The sequence below is a fragment of the Gallus gallus genome, chromosome 4 (genome assembly GCF_016699485.2).
Source record: "Gallus gallus isolate bGalGal1 chromosome 4, bGalGal1.mat.broiler.GRCg7b, whole genome shotgun sequence".
Lineage (NCBI taxonomy): Eukaryota > Metazoa > Chordata > Aves > Galliformes > Phasianidae > Gallus > Gallus gallus.
This window is the reverse complement of record NC_052535.1, coordinates 36,497,875-36,519,078: the sequence shown is the minus strand read 5'-3', so window position 1 is coordinate 36,519,078 and position 21,204 is coordinate 36,497,875. Positions and strand designations below refer to the sequence as shown.

Genomic DNA, 21,204 nt, shown 5'->3' with positions numbered 1-21,204 from the left:
CAACAGGGAAACTGTAAAGAATCAGTACACATACAGGATTATCAAGTATGATCAAAGCAGCTGTGAGATGAGGCTTTTACTGAACCTGAGTATATTGGTCTCTTACTACACAACTGAGATTTGCCCTTTTCTGGGAAGAAAAATAGAAAAATGTGAGACTACAGTAGACTACGGTGTCAGGAGACTCCTTATTTATTTGCTAGGAGGCAAATTTACCCATAAGGAAAATACCTGAAAATAGATAAAAACAAAACCAAAAACCCCCAAACTTGTGCTTTAGGTCAGGCTTGACCAACTGGATTGCCTTCTCCATTAATAAAATGACTGAGTTTGTGGACAAGACCAGCACAATGGATGCAATTTACCTTAGGTTTAGCAAGTTTTCAGTACTGTCTCCCACAATATTTGTATATATAAATTAGGTTACTAGGCCTGACTAGGTGGAAAACGAAATGGCTGAAGGCATAAAGCTAGGAGGAGCAGCTGACACACCAAAAGGCTGTGCTTCCATTCAGTGAGACCTGGACAGGTTGGGTGGAGAGGAACCCTGGGAGGTTCTGCAAGGGCAGATGTAGAGTCTCATCCCCAGGGAAGAATAACTACATGCATCAGTACAGGTTAGGGGCTGAGATGCTGGAAAGGAGCTCTTCAGAGAAGGATCTAGTTGTCCTGGTGGGGAACAGGTTGGCCATGAGCCAGCAGTGTGCCATCGTGGCCAGGGACAATCAGTGCTATTCTGGGATTCACTAAAAGGAGCATGACCAGCAGCAGGATGAGGGAGGTTATCCTCCCTCTCTACTCTTCCCTGGTGAGGTCACATCTGGAATATCATGTCAAGTATCAGGCTCCTCAGTGTAAGAAATACAAGCAGTTTCTAAGAGAGAGTCCAGTGCAGGGTGACAAAGATGACAAGAGGAGCATCTCCCTTATGAGGAATGGCTGAGAGATCTGCAACTGTTCAGCCTGGAGAAGACAAGATGGGATCTTATCTCTGTTTATAGATATCTAAAGGGTGGGTGTCACATGGATGGGGCCAGGCTCTTTTCAGTGGCATCCAGTGACAGGAAAAGGGGACACAGGAAGTTCATACAAACATGAGGAAAAATTTATTCATTTTGAGGGTGACAGAGCACTGGATTAGACTGCTCAAAGAGCTGTTCCCTACTTTAGTAGGGAACCTGCATTAGCAGGGGGATTGAGGCCGTTCAAAGCCCTACAATTCTGTGAGTTCCTGATTGGATGCTCACACTCAAGAAGTAGTGGTTAGTGGGTTGTATCACACCTGGAATCCATTTACAAATATCACAGGGGACACATCTCCATCAGTGTCCTGAAAGAGGTGAGAAAGCACTTTTTTATCAGTTTTGTGGACAGCACAACATAGGCACCTCAAGAACAAAGCCTCTGTTCAGATGAACCTCAAAAAGCTGGAGGAAGAAGCCAATGGGAACACTGTGAAATTCAGTAAGAAATGCAAAGCCTTGAACTGTGGAACGAATAATGTTCTTCAACAGCCCACTCTGGGACCTGGCTGTCTGGACAGCTCCTCTGCAAAAAGGCATTCCAGTAGACAGCAGTGCCTTGCTGAGAAATACTTTGTTTCACCATTACACAAAGCGTTCTGTAGAAGCAGGTGCATTACAATTGCATTTATAGGCTACATATCTGTCAAAAGCATCACTAACAAAAGGCGTTAGACTAATGCAAAATACTACATTCACCCATTCTGTGTCAGTGCTGCTGCCGCCAATATGCTTCTTTATCTCCTGGCAGTGCTCAGAAGTGCAGCAATCTGTCAGGGGATACATATTGTAATGTCCTGTAATTGTTGTGCTATTTGTCATACATATTACTAGAAAAGTACACAGAAGAAAGTATTCATCGAGTCCCCAGTTTCTAATAACAACACGTAGCCAAACTGCAATCTTTACTGGACTCTGTATAGCCATACAATTTCTAATGTAACAAGCAACAAAGTGTTTTTCTGAAATATAATTGCTAACTGGTATATAAATGATATACATATAACTGCTGCCACAAACAGCACAAAAGGAATAACAGCTCCTCTCTGTATCTTGCAGTTGTAAAAGCAACTTTACTAATTTCAGGTGGGGTAAAAAATGCTAGACATAAGCAACTGGTCCAGAAGGGTACTACAGAAAGGTATGGAAGAGTTCTCATTTTATCAAGGAGAAGGAAGTGAGAGTGCCATCACACCCAAATGGATCACCAGCAGAGAAATGACAAGGATGATTATGTTGATGCCTTCAGGAAGGTGCATTCTAGCTGTCTATTCTGGCATTAACTACAGCCTGCAGCTCTCCACTATTTGGTGTTCTATCCTAAAACACAGGATGCCTCTCAACTTCCCTGTTCCTCACCTTTGCACATCATAGGTACTGCTCTATGCTGAGAAAATAACAGCAGGTAGATGACAGTAAGAGGGGTTTGAACTCTACAAATGAGACAAATACTGTGGCCAGCTGAAAACTTCACATGTAGGTTCACTCAACCCCATGCTGAGGAGTGAAAAAGGTTTGCAGACTCTGAAGCGCACGTGTGCTTGCTGCTGTGCAGACAAGGAAAAGACTTATCAAACCATTGACTACATCCCCTCACACAAACATGCCCAATGGGATCATAATATGTATGACCTATTTCAGAAATACTTCTGAAATTACATTCACAACCTAGCAGCCAAGTTACTGTAAAACAAAGAAAAGCAGCAAACTTGACAGAACTAGTAAAATTATTAAACCATAGAGGTTCCTTTCCAAAAGAAAGAATTTTTTTTTTTGCTCCAGCCTGGTTTGCAGGTTACACGTTGCTTAATGTACCTTTATTCCTGGATTAAACAACTCACTCTCCGTTCGGACAACTACACTTAGTGGAGACAAATGCTCAGTCTCAGTGTGTCACACAGCCTCAACACACAGTTGCCAGATGAGACCTCAGAATAAGGAAAAAAAATCTAGTTAAGTTGATGTATTCATACTGATTATTCTCTGATAGCCAAATTCTGGCAGCATTATCCACTTTGGATGAGGATTTAATTTTGCAGTAGTTTTACTGATCTTAGCTCAAACATCTGCAAAGCAAAGTAGATCTAAGATGTGTAAGGGTATTATGATCCCACATTTTAAGAAATTCTCTCTTTGGATTTCTTATTTCAAAGCAGTATGATGTACAGAAACTGTCAGGTCATGACCTAGTGAAGGGGCATGATCAGCTCTGGGAGCACTGGTGCAAGCAATTCACCAGGGCAATGGGAAGGGGTGGACCCAGGATCCATTCCTCCCTAACCTCATTTAAAGGCTGGCAACAAAAGGAGAAGCATATCTAATTGGAGACTACCTGCTTTCAGAGTTTCCAGTAAGCCGTGATCTTCAAAAAGGGCAATCTATTCCTTCTACTAGTTAAAGATAACTCTGCCAACTGCTGCCTATCCATACATATGGCAACAGAAGCATTTAATATCTGGTAAAAAGTTGAAAAATTGCTATGAAGCTAAACATCTGCACCTAAGCTTGCATTTATACAAAACCTACTTATAAGGAAATGACCACTCAGTGCAATACACAAGCTACAGTTTTTTTTTTTGTTTTGTTTTTGATTATCAGTCATGAAGTATTGTGGGGGGAAAAATTATTACGTGGCCTTTGATACGTTTTTTCTAATTACAGTTACCGAGCCAGTACAAACATTACCCTACACTGATTAACAATGCAAAGCTATTCTGAGGATGAATTGAGTCATTTGAGGATGAATTAACAGCAGTTATGTGTATTTTACAGCATTTGTTGAGTTTGCTTATTCTGCACCTTAATCAAGCAGCAGAAATCAATTCACTACAGATTAATTACTTTTTTAACTAAAAAAAATCTGTCTCTGCTTCAAACTCAAATATTTTCACATTGAATTTTACATAGGTTTATTTTCCCAAGGCTTATCCTCTTCCATAAACTCATATGCTAAACAGAGAATTGATATGTTGTTCATGCATGTCACCTAAAGGTGTTTGTAAAAAAACATCAAAACACTGAAAATGTAAAAAAAAAAAAAAAAAAAAAAAAAAAAAAAACGGAAGGTCAGTTCCATGGAGGGTTAACTAAATTCCTTTTTAGATGATTACATCTTATTGAGGTCAGAGGCTTGGGCATGAAAATATCTTTGTATACCTGGGTTATGGATTGTTTTAGGCTGGCTGTTATTAGAGTTGACTACTTCACAGCACTCTGCAAGGAACTAGTCATTAAATTTTAGGTCATTTTTGACTTTTTCATTGCTTAGGCTCAAGTGCTCATTTGCAGCTAATTCTGATAAAGCATGCATTTTTCTTCTTTTTTTCCCTATTACATTCAGGATTCATTCAGAGGTGAGCTTAGGAAAAAGGATAAAGGAAGCCAAGAGGTTTTTGACTGTTGGCAGTGACAGCTGTGTCAGAAACTAAAAATGTTGCTTGCTAGGCAGTTTAGAGATCCGAATGAACCATGCAGAAGGAGAGGTTAAGGAACATTCTGTTTTTCTGAGTAAGGAAATGCCTACTTCAATTACAGCATTCTTGTGTAACACCCTTCGCTGAAAATACGTAGGTGGTCATATGGAGCTATTTGAGCATTGGAGACATCTTAGCTTAGTAAAATTTTGGTTTAGGAAAGACATTGTGAGAATGACTAGGCAAAATAAGCATGACTGAAGGCAAGTTTTACTGCCATGCTTCTACTATTTAGAGGTAGAGGTCTCACTTGTCAAACAGGATGTACAACCTGTGTCTTCAAGAACATAACATGAACTTCCTATTTTACAGAAGATATGTGCAATCATGCATCTTAGTCAAACTCCCTCATCTTTAGCAGCAGGCTAGATTTAAACCTAAACCTGAACCTAATACCATCCTTTCTTACAGAAAATCCTTTGGCTTCTTCTGAGCCCCAATTCCTCCTCACAATTTCAATGCTTCTGAGAGAGTGGTGACAGCTTACCAAAGAAAGTAGTACAGTATGAGCACAGCCAGTTTCTCTGCCAGTGGAATCTTAATTGTATCGTAAATGAATGAAGAAGCACCATAACGTAAATAGTGGCTCAGTGATGAAATTCACAGCATCTTCATCTAGAAGAAATAGCGTGAGTCCTCCAAACTTATTTGGCATTTTCTGAGAAACTACTTTTGATTATCATTCATTCATGTTGCATTTCAGACAGTGATCTAAAGATGCAAGGAATATCTAAGTTATGCTTTTCTTTGCTGTCACAATGTTTTGGCATTTGAAATACCCAACGTTGACTGTCTAGATTTAAATAAGGTCTGAAATGTGGGTCAAGTGTGAATAAAAGATGGACTAGGAAGTACTTCATGACTTGCATACCTATACTCCCAATCCTGCCCACTGATATTATTATTAATGCTGCCAAAGTTATTAAGAGTCAACATTTGTTTGGAAACAGTCAATTTACAAACTAACAGATTTAGTTCAAATTTATCAGTGAAGCAGATAACAAAGTTCCACCAGTCACAAGTGAAGTTATACAGCAGAGATCTACTTTAATATCCTCTGAGGAAAGGGAATATTTCACTAGTCCTTCCTGATGCATTGCCTAATAACATAACGTGTGCTTTTCTTAAAATAAGCTTCTGGATACTATTAGACTCTGACTAGGAAAAGTGGCCCCATCACAATAACAGCCAATAGAAGGAAGAGTTCTGAACAAAAGCTGGCTATGTATCCAAAAGCTGAAATGCAGTAACTGCTGAAATGTTTCATGGAAATGAAGTGTGCTGTGGGCCGCTTGAATCCTCCTTTCCTTCATAAAAGATATGACAAGGACAACATGCTGTCATATCTGGTGCTAGCTGGAAATCTGAAATGAAAACCCATTAACTACTTGCTACATCTGTGCAAACCCACTGACTTCAATCTCTTTCATTTCTTTTTTTTTTCCCCAGAAGCTGACTGAATAGTCCTATGAGCAGAATCGGGTTTATTTTCTTTAGATGCTTAAACTCATTCCCATTCTGGCCCTCTAAGCTCCCCAAGGTATAATTTGATCTGTTAAAAAAAAAAAAAAAAAATAGAGCATCAGCTTTTTTCTCTGTTGCTTATTCATGTTTTCCACTTTGCAGTAATTCAGCATGGTAAACAAACATCATCTCTGTTATGTGTTGGTTTGAGTTCCAATTTCGGCAGTTTTGTAAACTGAAGTTTTACACTCCCACCATAGTTAGGATAACTTCATTCCCTAATGGATACTTAACACATCTAATTACTCTATTTCGAAGCTACAAGCACTTTGATAAATGTTTCTGTTCTTTCACTTCAGAAGCTTTCCAGCTGCAACATTTTCTACTGAATAAAACATTATCAGTGACTTTGCCCATAAATAATACAGCACAAACACCAATGTAGTCCCAACTGTACATAATAATCTCAGAATTCCACTGGAGGTTTTCTAGTGACATCATAATAAACTACAAGAAAAAGCTGAAGATACACTAAATTATAGTTTGAGTATATTTTATACATATTTTTACACATGGTAAAAAAAAAAAACCAAACCCTCAGATACTTGTCACAGCAATTTAAGCATTTTTTTGGACTACTTCAAAACCATAGGAGACATAACTTCAAAGCAGGATGCAGAAGATTACATATTTGTAAGGAAAAACTGAATGACAATGTATCTTCATTTATTTTGCTTGCACAAAAAGTCATGTTGCAGCCCAGTCTACACCAGTGTCTCACTGTATCAGGAGTAATTCAAAGAGACTGGAAACAGCTGAAGGATAGGTAGCAAGACCACAGGTGATGAGACACAGAGGGCAGGAAGTTGACTCAACATCCGGAGTGAGAAAACTGAATTTTCCTTAACATCAGTATTGAGATGAAGCATTAATCAGTTATCTTCCTGGAGAAAGAAATACAGCAGGAAACGTCTCTTTACTAAAGCCACACTGTACTTTCCCATAGAAGAATTCATAGGAAAGGCTAAGTTTGTAACTCTTGCATATCTGTGTAAGCATAGCCTCAAGATAGGTGTTCAAGAATAGTGTTCTATTGAAAAATGACCAGCTGCTCCTTGGACAGCTTGGCTTACTGGTATTTCTCTGTATTTACTAGTCTCTGATTTGACCCATGAGGAAGGATTTAAGTGGGTGGTGGAACTTACAGCAACTCAGCACACTGCATACTGAGGGAGAGAAACTGGAGCACAAAAGGAGAGAGAAAGAGAGCAAGACACCTAGAAAGGTTTCTGTGGTGTGGAGAGAAGACATGATTGGGGGGAAAAAGGATAGAAGAATACTATAAAAAGGAGATAAAGACACTTATATTTAGGAGGAATGAAGAAAAAGAATCAAAAGACGGTAAAAAAAAGAACAACTTATTTGATCTGCACTGAGAGGACTTTGGAGTGGAAGGTATGAAGACAACCAGTCAGTGATTTTTTTTTCCCCCCCCTATTATCACATTTTTTGCCTTTGCAAAATGGTAAATCAGCTTTGAGCTCCCCATACTTGGAAGAAGCTCTGGGTCCCTCTTGATCAAAGAGTCAGAGTACTGTTACTATGCGCTGCATTTGAACAGAAAGCATAGCCTAAAAACACCAGTAATTTGTATTTTTCCCACTTCAGATACCAATACTCTAGTTATCTCAAACTCAATTACTTCTTTCAAAACATGGTATGCGTATATACATATGCATGTCCATGCGTCACTGAATAGTATGTGCCAGAAGCCATCAATTCTGATGTTAAAGTAACTCCAGGGAGGAAGTACTATGGAATACTGGAAGGCCATGGTATACTGTTTCATTAGCTTCAGAACTACTACTCAGGAGACGGTTAACATTTTTCCCCTTTCTCACATTTAGCTAGAACGTTCATACCCTTCCATGAACACATATATATTTATGCATCATTCTTTTCCCTCAGTTCATCAACTTACTGGATAGAGTTCTCAATGCGCGTAATGGTGAGGAAAGCAGCTAGGTTTGCTGTGTAAGAGGAGATGACAATCAAAGCAAAAAGCCACCAAGCCCCCATCATCAGTCGTGTTGCCAGGGTTGTATATGGGACTTCTCCTCCTGTGGGAAAGAAGGAAAAGCAAGAGTTGTAATTTGGCAGAAGGAAACCCAGATCTCCATTACTGTGTGCAGGAGACCTTGGGTCAGCAGGTTGCTTGCTTTCATAAGACTAGCAAAGTTTGAGCTGTGCTTTCTATGCAGGGAAAGTAGGAAAGGAGATTCACAGTCAGTCGTTATCATCATATTTAATCTGTTTTGCTACTGTGTCTTTCATTGCAGTTCATCTGCCTTTCCTATTCAGTAATGGAAATAGACTTCAAGATCTCAGAACAAAGAGGAATACATTCTTAAAATGTTCTTTCCTTAGAGATCCTATATACAGGCCTTAATTAAGCTTTTCTTGAGTTCTGGTGAATATAAAGTTAAACCAAACACATCAAAACACAATTATTTCCTCACAGTTCTGTAGGCAAGCAGATGCTCATAAGATCTGTATATATGTGTACCACTTGCTTCAAAGTCCACCAGGACATAAAAAAATCACGTGCTGAAAAAGAGTGCAGAACTACTTTGCATTCCCATGGTTGCTTTTCCTCAGACTTTAAATGGCATGCAAACAAAACATTAGCAGCAATTAAACCTAGCAGTGCTTTGGTGGCTCACAAGATCTGAGCTGTTCACTCAGCTCAGTTCGCTACAGCTTGTGTGGACAGAGCCCTTTTAAGCAAGCCACAAATAGTGTATGTTATGCAAATAGCTGCTCACAAAACATGAAATCTTTAAAGAACTTTCAGTTAAAAATATACACACATTTTTAGATGAGAGAAAATTAGTTCTTTTAAAGATGTCTATTTTTTGTCTGTAGTAAAAGTTTTGTCACCGCTACAAGTACTAGGAGAGACAGGTGAATGCACTAAACATCCCCAAGTAAACTGCTCAAGAGATTCACCCTCTCTCTCTCTATATTCAGTACTTTAGAAGGTAGTCATTATTTTCAGGGAGTTTTCTCAGATACAAGAATCTTATGACTGTGTAACAGAATGATAACTGAAATTTTCATAGGCAGTGCAGCTTGTTACAGATTCAATCACCCATAAGCGTTTTGTACTTGCTACTCACTTCTGTAAGAACTTCTTTCTTTCTTTTTCCCCCCAGTAAATAAGTTTATTGTAATTTTTCTTCCCATTACTCTTATCCTAAGTAGAAGTAATTTTCAGATATGAACACAAATTATTTAGACACTTAATCAGTTCTTGAATATGAGGTATCACTTTGGGGACTCTACATCACCAAACAAATATGAAGCTTTTTTTCTACTTCAGTAATATGAAGTTCTGCCACATGCTAAATAGTAACTGATTTCATTTAGTTCTATTTACGGTATATAAGTATTCAAATCTTTGCCTTTTAAGAATTCCAGCACTGAAAAAAAAAATCTATTACACCTCTGCAGTCAGAAATAAATTTCCTTCTATCTCCCAGATGCCATATAATTATCTAAAACAAGAATCTTCCAATCAGGTCAGAAGCTACTGTTTCAATATAAAGACTTTCAAAGATGAACATTAGCTTCAACATCTAAAGATTCGTGGGGTTTTTTTTGTCTCCTGCAGAAGTTTTAAGTGATTTTTTTAATAGAATGTTTCCACTCTACAACACTTTTGTGATGTCTTTGGAATATTTCATTTAAAAGTTTTTTAATCAAATGAAAAGACATTTATATCAATTCATTAGAACAGACTGTTTGTCCTTTTAACTTTCAGGTGCCAATCCCTGCAGATAATATTTGTATTAAACTGAAATGGGTAGAATGATGGAGGAGAAGCCAATGATCTCCTGGGCATCCTTGCATTTTCATTTTGTAGCTTAATGAGTATAACTCTAAGTTCTCATGTTTTTTATTGAAGTGAAGTGTCAGAAAAGAGAGGACTACTGAAAGTCATACACCTGCCTTCTGGGCACAGCTCAAGTTTTCAACTGATGATGCTGTTCAACAAACGATTGTAAAAATCTATGGCAGATCCCTCAGCAATAGTGTTTGCTTTTGTTCATACAGTGGAGTTTTCCCATACATGGGGAATGGTCCCCACCATTCACTGTTACCTTTTCTTTATTAACACCTATGTTAACAATGGACTTCAAGTAACAGTCAATGTTGCCATCCTCAAGTTTTTTAGTTCAACCTAATGCACTCTTATACCTTGTGTATGAGCAGTAAACAAATGAAAGTTGAAGACAAAGCTTGCATACAACTACAAGAAGCACAAAACAATTCAGTGCTCAAAAAAAGATCTTTGCACTGATACTTAAACCATTTCTAAAGCAGGCCTGATGCTGCAGCTGTGTGGGTACATGATCTCTGATCATAACAGGCAGTCTTCTCCACCTCTCCCAGCGAAGGAAAGAAAGAAAAAACAAGAAATATTTTCATAGAATCACAGAATTGTTTGAGTTGGAAGGGAGCTTTGAAGGTCACCTAGTCTAATTCCCCTGCAATGAACAGGGATACCTACAGATAGGTCAGGTTGCTCAGAGCCTGGTCCAGCCTGGCCTTTAGCATCTCCAAGGCTGCGGCATCCACCACATCTCTAGGCAACATGTTCCAGTGCTTCACTACTCTTATGGTAAAAAATATTCTTCCTTCTATTCAACCTAAATCTCCCCTCTTAGTGTGAAACCATTTCCCCTTGTCCTATCACCATAGGCCCTGCTAAAGAGTTGGTCTCCTTTCTTATAGCTATTTGTTAGGTACTGAAAGGCTGCTCTCAGGTCTCCCTCGAGCCTCCTCTTCTCCAGGCTGAACAGCTCCAGCCCTCTCAGCCTGTTCTTGTAGGAGAGGTGTTCCATCCCTTATTAGGTCACTTTTGTGGTCCTCCTCTGGATGCATGTGCTCCAACAGGCTCACAGCTCTCATGTTCTGAGGACACCCTACCTGGATTTAGCACTCCAGGTGAGGTTTCATCAGCGTGGAGTAGGATAACTTCCCTTGACCTGCTGTTCATATTTCTCTTGATGCAGCCCAGGATACATTTGACTTTCTGCACTGTGAGGACACATTGCTGGCTCATGTCTATCTTGCCATCCACCAGTAGCCCTAAGTCCTTGTGAGTAGGACTGTGCTCTATCCTTACATTCCCCAGGTTGCATTGGTAGTGGGGAGTTGTGATGACCCAGGTGCAAGACCTTGCACTTGGATTTTTTGAACCTCATGAAGTTTACCTGCGCCCACTGCTTGAGCCTGTCTAGGCCCCACTGGATGACATCTCATCCCTTAGGTGTGTCAACCACAGCACACAGCTTGGTGTCATCTGCAAACTTGCTGAGGGTGCGCTCAATCCCACTGTCAATGTCATTGATGAAGACATTAAAGAGCATGACTTGCCATAAAAATGACTGGCTATAGCTATTGCTTTACTGCTACAGTATAATTTCTTTGACATCTAGTAGGAGAGCAAATGCCATACAGTCTTGTTCCATTGTACTGTTTGCTAGAAGACTTATCGTACTATGACAGCTCACCTTAAGAAACATCTTCATTCCCATCCCCCTGTTTGGTTTCTAAGATAACTCCTCAGAGCTTTTTTCAGCATAAATTTGTATGTTTCTTCATGCTGAAGAGCACCAAGTCAGCCAGGAGAGCAGCAATCACTGGTTTTCCATTAGCGTTATTGTGAAAAAGTTACAGATCCTACAGTTGCCGTTCTTGACTATAAAGTAGCATGTGCATACACCTCCTAGAGCTCTGCTTTGTGCAAATATTCCCAGTATCTAGTATAGATTTAATGTATGTGTATAATACCACAGAACACAGCCTATACTTGTTAGGAGTGGCTACACACATGACAAATACATATGCACGCATACAGAGTGCAAGGGAGAAAGCATCAAGAAGAGCATCCAATCTCTCTGCTGTTATCTTTTATACTATACCAGCAAAGCTTCAAAACCCACAATGGCAAAGGGGTCTAGCTGCTGCCAAGCCAATATGTTGGTGACTAGTGTAAAACTTGTCCTACCATACCTCATTCCCATAGCAAAATTCATCCACAGGAGTTAACGTTCTGGCTACAGTTACACCAAAAGACTGCTATTGTAGTATTCTGAGTAACTGCTAAAACTAACAAGTTCCTTTCATGACACAAATGGAAATTAAAAATACTCATCCGTCCTGATACTTGATATAGCTAAGGGACAGCTCTCAAACAAACACAGAGGCTGTATTTTTTTTTTTTTTTGAGTTGTCCCTTCCAATACCCCTGCAGTACACAGAAGCGTCTAATGGAACACAAAATGCCAATACCTGTAGATTATGCAAGTTGAGGCTACAGCTCCCAGTATAATTCACTTGACACCTTTTTTGCATACTAAGAATAATTTCAAAATCTAAAATTGCCTTTAAAATGTGACTGCATGTGAAGAAATAAAAAGATATTTTCTAGAGTAAACTAAGCTAGCAAAAAGCAATCTCATTTGAAGCTTTCTGAAACAACTGATTTACCTTAGAAGTGACAGCAAAAGCAATTGCTTTTAGTCCTCCCACTCTCATCTAATGCAGCTCTCTTTCATTAATCCTAGGTTAACTTAATGCTGGCCCACTTCAGACAACAGGCTTATACTACAACTTACAAATTTTCGTTCATTTTCATTTCCTTCCAAGAGCTTCAAACTAGCTATCAGCAAGCAAGAAAAATAATGCATTGTCTAGACAACACAAACAATGTAATGTGTAATTATGGCAGACCTAAAAGAACAGACAAAAAAGCACGAAGTGACAAAATGTGAGTGTGCACAATTCTGTACAGATTTCTAATTCCTTTTAAATCATTCTTTGCCAATAAAGTTTAAAGTAAAAAACTGTAGTACAGGACTACAGACGGGATCTAATAAAATAATTATTTATTACAATTATTATTTTACTGTGACTAAAGAAAAAATTTGGAAGCATAGCACTCGACATTAAGAAAACTCACAACTGACCTTTAGTTAAATAAGCTTGCCTGTTTCAACTCTGGTGCTAGCTTGAGTAGTTCTACATGATCTGCCACTGTCGTTAATCATTTGTCAGTCATTTTCCCCTAGGTTTGAATGACTGCAACTTTTTAAAGGTACTTTTTAAAACAGTGAGACACACAGAAAATCTATAAAACATCATTACTTTACATCCTGAATTTGAAGTCTGTTATGGACATATCCAGAGGCAGTTGAGAGCCATACTGGGAGCCTACCCAGAGATACTCCCTATGTGAAGAGAGAGGCTTCAGTAAGAAGGGTTAGGAAAGACACTAGGAAAATCATATCCCATGATGTCTTTTTGTGAAAAATACAGGTGTGATAAAAATTGCAGGGACTAGATTCTTCCAACAGACAAAATTTGATTTGTCACCAATACCCGCCATCAACAGCTCTCATTTTACTAACATATCTCAGTTGACAATGACTTTGTCCAACATCAATCATTTAAGCTAATATAGTTTATGCTAGAGGTCAGTAATACTCTGAATTGCTTTGTGTGGAGTTTTAGCCAGATTCATTTCAGTTTTGAGAACTGTGAAAAAGATGATAATTGAGACTGTTTTGCTGAGAAACTAATACTACTGAAGTAGAAAGCAGGGATTTTAATTATGCTTGAAACAGAGAGGTGAAGAAATAATAGGGCAGGTTATTTGGGGACAGATTTTGGCTCTGCTTTTACTTGCAAAAATTCTGCCCACATTTAGAGAATTACTGGCCTTTGGAAAAAAGTACAAAGGACTGGGAGTTGGCTGCAGTTTAGCCTTCAGCTTGTTAGAACAGTCACATCAATTATGCTGTGCATCTGCAATTTCCATTTGCACAAATATAAAGTGTGGAGTTCTGCTGCAAACAGTTTAGATTAACATATATCTTAGGCTTGCTTTATAAAATGGGGCATTTAACAGAGATTGGGTGTGAGGGAGTAGTTTTTATTAACAAAGACACAAAAGCATTTTGTATTTTTTGCTATTTTTTTTCCACGTGAAACAAAACTTAAAAGTTTGTCTAAGCTCTGCTATATTTTAAAAACCTCTGCAAAGCATAGCTCTTCAAAGGCATCATCTTTCAGGGCATTAGCTACCCCTATTGTTCTGTTAGAAACTTCCTCGATAATGTAAAATCTTTCTTGTCTTCAACTGAAAATGTTCAATTCAGTTGGGAGAGAAAAAAGTAATAAACTCTCTGCAGTCAATGAAGCCTGTATCCATTTCTACCAGCTATGAAATAAACACAGCTTGGTGGTTGTTTGAAAAAGTCTCTCATCACACATTTTTTCTTCTCATCTTTTCATTTTGCACCCATACTTCCCCATTCTTCCTTGAATTGCGCAGAGTGCATTCGTTTCCATGAGATATAATCTGGTATGTCATAACCTGAGTTCATAATTCTACATTGCGTGCCGAAGGTAATAGCCATTGACCAAAGCAGGCATTATATATATCCTTCAACAAGAGAATACAACTCCTTGAATTGGTAATGCCTTCCAAGCAAGCTTGTAAATCAGTAGCTGCAATCTCTAGCCTTACAAATACTGGCAGATTGCATGGCATTGCAAGCAGGGAAGGGAATAAGCATGAGGCAGGGTGGTGGCCAGATTTCACAGCCTAGACAGGTTCAAGAGCCAGCTCTTACTTTTATTCACCACATTACTTATTTCTTCCCTAATATTTTGTTTTTACCAGAGGAGTGCAATTTAATTTATTATTGTTATTTTATTTTAATGAAAAGACACATTCCAGGCATTTTGTTTCATACCTGAAACAAACCCTCAGATCTTACTCCCTAAACAGAAAGCACTGAGCTCTGGTTCACTGGAAGCAGTAGGCATCATAGGGCAATAGTCTTCCTAAGGAAATAAGCTAACAAGATAACCCCACCGCTAACACAACAACAACACAAAATCAAAACCCTACAGTGATTCTAGAAGCTTCTGTCAAATACAAAAGATTTAGGGGTTTTCATTGTCAAGATAGTATCTATTACAATTGGAGAGATTAACACAGTGGAAGGGCAATACAGGAGTGTAATAGCAAAGGGACCAGCACAGATAGGAGGGCATTTCAGAGGAAAAGTAAAGGTGCTCACCTGTCTCTAAAGATCAAGATTTACAAGAAAGACCCTACAAGTGAGAGATCTCCAAACAGAGATTGGACGCTTCCCCAGTGGGGGTCAGCCCTTAAATGGGGGGGTCTAGGAGGGGTGCAGCCAGGCTCCACCCCTTCCGATACACATCTGAATTGCCTTCAGCTGTGCTCCCGGGGCTGACTGGGTCTTTTCCCCAGGTGCTCAATCAGTAGTTCAGGCTGTGACTCAGCAGTTACCATACATCCTCATATATCAGCTTTTTAGGAATAAACATGAAACTCATTTCAATATTTAAAACACATGACATATTAATTTTGAGATGACTAGAATAGTTAGTATTTTCTCCTGTCTAGCACCAAAATAATTTATAACAGTGCTGGTATTAAGCTTCAGTTTAGAAATATTAGACTTTTTTGATGTCTGTGCGTTCATTTTCCCAGCATATAAGTTGACAGAGACATTTTCATATGCCTACTTGAACAGCATTACAGTTTGCTGAATACAAGTCCTTTATATGTCATCAAACACCACTTAAAGAGCAAATATATCCTATCCTTCTCTATACTGAAAGTCTCCTTGAGTGTCCTCTGTTATCAGATTCCAGCAATCATCTCTCTCTTGAGTGTCTGTTCCATGTGTATTGGGTGTAGCTCCCAGTAACACATTTTTTCCATATGCCATGGACATACTTCGGCTTCTTTTTTCCCCCCTCCTTCTCTTGATGTTTTTGAGGATAAGGAAAGTTTTAGGCATACGTACGCATATATGTTTGCATGTAAAGCAATACAGTGCCTTTTATAGTGATATATTTTGGAACTGTGAGGTTTGTCTATATTCTTGAAGACTTTCACACTGTTGTATCTACGTATTAAGAAACTTGCCCAAACTTGTGGGACTCAAATCACCAAAAAGTGGTACAGAGGCACCTTTGCAAGAAATTTTAATTGAGACATTTACCCAGATTTTCTGATTTGAAAATGGTGGTGTTAGTACCTGCCATTTAACATCTTTCTGAGTTGCTCTAAACATAGAATATTTAAATATCATCTGATACAAATCCAGCGTCTGCTTTTGTCAAAGTACAGAATAGAAATGTTCATTGCTTTTTTGTATAACTATTTTGAATGGCATCAATTTCACCTCATAATGCATCATCACCATTAAGTTTTTTTTAGCTCCAAAGAAAATTTTAAAGTCCTACTTCCTATTGTTCTCAGTTGTGTACACTTACTCCCTGAAATTTGTAGCTTCATTGCAACCAATGTTCCCTTTTTTTCCCCATCTGTTCTTTATGTGCATTCAAGATGTTTCAGCATGGATGGTGCAAGACCTAAAACATACATCATTTAGATTGAATTCTCCTATTGTATCTCACATTTTCCCTTACACATTACAGATATGCAGTAGAGGAGCCAATTATTTGTGTTCCAGTCATTAGCACGCTTTCCCACAAGAAATCAATTCCTTCCAAGTTCTGAAATCCTCCAAAATATCTAATTCAATTTTGATATAGCGCCTTCTTCCTATCCTTCTTCCCCTTTTGCCCACCTTGTCCATATATCTTTCAGTACATGGGTTAGCATTCCAACCACATGAATCTTCCTATCAGATTTCAGTAACATCATAAAGAACAAATTTATATTCGTGAATTAATTCTACCGTTCTTGTTTACTACTCAGAATTCTGGTGCTGGTCTATAGGCAATGAAGTAATGTATTCACTTTGTCATTTGGTGCCCAGGTTAATTTTTTTTTTCCTTAATGTCTTAATTCTGAACTAAACAATCGCTTACCGTCTTCCATTTATTATTGTTAGTGTAACGATCCCCTGACTAATCCCATTACAGTTGCTCCCTGGAAGATTGTTTCCTTTCAGCTGGGTGGAAAGCACTACCCTCGCTGCCCTCCCAGAAGGGAAGCAATGATTCACAAAAGAAAGATATCCTCATGTATTCCTCCCCTTTATATGACAGGGAGAACATCTGAGACGATCATTCTTTTCCTTTGGGCTTATTTCAAATCCTTCCAGCTCATCAGTAATTTGTGAAGTGGTTTGAGAATCTGCATTTTATATATATATACAGACTCTTGTCAACAACTCCGGAAGCCTGCTTACCTTGTGGTATATGCATGACTCTGTGTAGGTAGGTCTAGGCTCCTGCTGCCCTCATACAAAGGAGGCTGGGCATGAACCAGCTCCAGTCAGAATGTTACCACCTACTTACATTGTCACGTTAGGTTACTGCTGGCCAGTAATCATTTCCAAATTATATTTTGTATCTTTGCTAAAAGAAGATAGCAGTTCATACTATTGTCCGCTTTCTGTACACGGATGATCTGTCTATATTGTATGAATGTTGGGCTTTGCACAATCTTTTTCTGCATGTGTGCCCGTACAGAACTGTCTTACGCTTGTACTAGACATTTTTTATTTTTATTTTCCATTTTTTTCTTTTTATCAGAAGAATCTACAAAAATATTATTTCCTGGGGAAAATTTCTGTGCTGGGAACATAAAACTGAATATTTATTTGTTATATTCATGTTCTGGTACTCCCTTTGGAAGGTGGAAGACTGCCTGTGTACTGTGGTCATCAATTACTCTCTACGTCTGCCCTGATGTTTACATGCTGTCAGTACTTCTCTCTATTGTAAAAGAATCTCTGACCAAGACTTTTCTTTAGTCCCTAATGAGGAATGATGATGTTTAGCATATTCTTGAAAAGGAACTCAATTTCTCCAATGTCTTTAGAAGCTTTTCTTTTCCACCCAAACTATATTTCCCCCACTACCATGGCTAAAAAATTCATGTAGAAAAAGCCCTTTTGGTCTCTGACAAGAATGAAAACTTGACTTGCTACTTCTATCACTATCAGTTTTCTATCCCTGATCAAATCATTGTGTTTAGACTTCTGTGAGAAAGAAACTTGCTTAACTCCCTGTGAAAATCCTCCATTTGCTACTACTGTGCATCTATTCAGATGTGCCTTTGGCATTTGACTTACATACTAAGGCTCATTGCTCAGCTCTGTTTCCTCATTAATAGGAAAAGATTATCCATGCTGAGATTTCAAATGTTGGGGCTAACCAAGCATCAGTGGCACAGCCGCTCATCAAATCACAGCCTGGTGTACTTCTCTGATAAATCTGTTCAGAATGCTTTGACATACAAAGATAAATATTCAAAGATTGTCCAAATGACTACTCACAAACTAATTCATTTGAAACACAGGATTCTCAGCTATGTTCTTTGAAACTCTTCTACCTGAAGCTAGATGTTCGGCTACCCAGGAAAAGACAGATGTTAACCATGGCAAAGAATTTCAGCCCACTGTAGCGTTGGCTTACCGCAGGGGGAGTGAACTACAAAGTAGTTAGGAATTCGAGTCTCTTTTGCTTTTGTTGTCAAGTTATTTATCTGTCTTCAAATACCAGACTTGCCCAGCTTGCTCTCTCTACTGGAGTGGCTTCATTCTAGTGACAAAGGGATAATCATTTGGCCACCCATCTCCCTTGCAAAAGTGCCAAGATGCATCAACAACTGTTATAGTCATCCTTAATTAAAATTTTCTTTGAAAATCAATCTTCACAAGTCTATCAGACACAGCTATTTACTACATGCTTCCAATCGCATTTGTTTTCCCTCTTTTTCTTTCTAGATCTTTATTTCTACACTATAGTTATTAGTGGCAGTATATGGGTGAGAAATAATTTGTGGCAGTAGCATAACTAAGGACAAATTAAGAAGGGTAACCAGGTACAACATCCCTTTAGATAAATGGGAGTTGTACCTATATGGGTCAGCTTTAGCAGAGTCCTAATCGTCAGATACTGGACATAGCCTTTCTACAGCGCTCACCACTTAGAGAGGGAATGGGTCAGAGTCACTTTTAAATCACTCCTAAGGTGTGACCTAAGCCTGTATGATTCAACTTCAGAGTTAGACAGAAATGTGCTTTGTCTGCTTCTACTTATAACACTGCTGCTTCTTTATAGCTGAAAAAAAATCTTGCTCATCCCAAACGCAATGGTCAGATCTGCAGTGAGGAAAGTAGAAAATGACAATTGAGAAAATTTTTCATAGCAGAAGCAATAGCAAGTCAATATCAGAATTCAATGGATTTTGTTTAAGGCTACATTACACAGAAATTCAAGTCTCTGATTAAAAGTGAGAATGGTAAAACAGTGAACATTTTCACTTACTTTTTTGAGTCAGGAATATTCAGATAAAGCCCAAGTATTAAAATACATACTGAAAGTATAAAAAAAGTTCTAATAACTGCATTCCAGAAGAAAGGGATCTAATGTGATAATGGAAAATGTAACCTCTTTTCAGCTGAGCTGAGATTCCAATTTTCCGCATCACTAGCAATGATAATGTTACACAAACAGTACTCAATCATTAAATTAATTCCCATTAAATCAATGTCCTTAAAGGCCAAACAGTCTTTTAATAATTACCTGATTAAAATGATCTTAGCATAACATATTAGTTATACTGTATTTATAATTCCCTTTCCGACAGTAAATCATTTCCTTCCACCCATCTTGCTAAAACTGTGACAATGAGGGAAAAGTTGGGAAGGAAAGTGCATCATCACATAGCGAATGGCTGTGGGCTAGCTTCTTCTGGTATCAGTGGTGTTTCAGACACATGCATTTGTCACATTTACATTTCTGTTATGTAGTATTAAACTTTGAATTAGTTTCTTTTAAGGGCTTTTAAGTATAGGGCAACAACAACAAAATATTTTCCTTCAGATATTAGCAACTTCACAGTGATCAAGCTCAATCTTCCTGCAGAATTTTCAGAATGACATATTTTCAACTGCAAATCAAAGTGCATCATAGATTTAAAGTTTTTACAAACAGCCAGCATTAATTTAATGGCAATACATTGCAGTGACTTGCGCTACTTGTGAAACAGAGACAGAGGATGGATAGACTTTGCATTGCTCCTACATGTGGTGAAATAATTACGTGATGAAGTACGGGAAAATGTATCATAAAAATATATTTCATTTTTCTATTTTGCTGTCATTGCAGAAGAAGAGGAATGACTGTGGCTGAAGTTTGAAAATTGAGGTGTCTACTAATATTTACTGCAGTTACTGGAAGCTTTAGATGAAGCACTACTTACACTACATCTATTCAGTTGATGAAATACCATGCAAGGCTTGATATTTGAACGTAAATCTTTTGATTGCTGTAAGTATGATCAAATTTGAACTGTGAAGCTTGCTGCACATCACTAATGAATAGGTTGGCCAAAACCTCATGTATTGATGCTGCTGAAATGTACAGTTTTATCAGAAAACTTAGCAAGGCTTCAAATTTAATTTTGGGGTTACCAAATTAGCACCATTGAATTATATCATTATAAATAACTGTGCAACAGGCCAAGCAGTTTTATCAACAGTTTACTCAGAATTGTTCACTCAGAAGGAGCTCTGACCAATCTTTTGTTGCCACTTTTACAACATGGGACAACAATTTCACATTATATAATTATAAACAAAGAAATATACAGAAAACAAATTTGACTGGAGCTCAGTGCGCAATGTGTAAAAAACAAAAGGAGATTCTGGGGATCCTCTTTTGTAGGGCTGCAGTGTGTGCTTCCAAGATTGCAAATGACTGCATGCCTCTGCAAAGCCACTATTTGCTCTGAATGCACCAACATGACATATGCTAGCTATTTTGTCAGAGAATAGTGGCACCCAATCTTAACAAATAACCTTATACACTGGCCACCTTCTGATTGGATTTAAAGAGATGCTGAACCCCAACCCCTCTGTTGCTAATGTCTGAATACCAATGCTCTAAAGACTCAAAGAACCACAATTAACATCTCTGGTATATATCCATAAGTGGCTAAGAAGCAAAGTGTCACATGCAGTTTATGTAGCAGTGGCCTTTCCATAGACTGCCGACAATGTTATCTGCAGTACCTTCTGGGATGGCAAAAGGGATTGTGCACAATGGACTGAAAACAGGCCATCTGCACATACAATCAACATCAAATTGAACAATGTCATTAATGAGGTATTAAAGTGCTGCTTTATCTTAGAGCCTGTCAGGGAGGACAT

General features: G+C 38.4%; 1 protein-coding gene and 1 long non-coding RNA gene across 15 annotated transcripts in view; one reads left to right on the top strand and one right to left on the bottom strand.

Moving 5' to 3' along the window:
* GRID2 (glutamate ionotropic receptor delta type subunit 2) overlaps positions 1 to 21,204 on the bottom strand; it is a 696,754-nt gene that overhangs the window by 91,577 nt on the left and 583,973 nt on the right. For all 6 annotated transcript variants that reach the window (XR_212218.5, XM_015276600.4, XM_420483.8 and 3 more), the window contains one exon: positions 7,941 to 8,079. Coding sequence is in view for 5 of the 6 variants with exons in the window: in XM_015276600.4 (XP_015132086.1) it covers positions 7,941 to 8,079 (139 nt within the window). In the remaining variant the exon portion in view is untranslated. The remainder of the gene's footprint in view (positions 1 to 7,940; positions 8,080 to 21,204) is intronic.
* LOC107051766 overlaps positions 1 to 21,204 on the top strand; it is a 71,127-nt gene that overhangs the window by 1,576 nt on the left and 48,347 nt on the right. For all 9 annotated transcript variants that reach the window (XR_005859402.2, XR_005859401.2, XR_005859400.2 and 6 more), the window contains exon 2: positions 20,162 to 20,323. This is a non-coding gene — a long non-coding RNA (uncharacterized LOC107051766). The remainder of the gene's footprint in view (positions 1 to 20,161; positions 20,324 to 21,204) is intronic.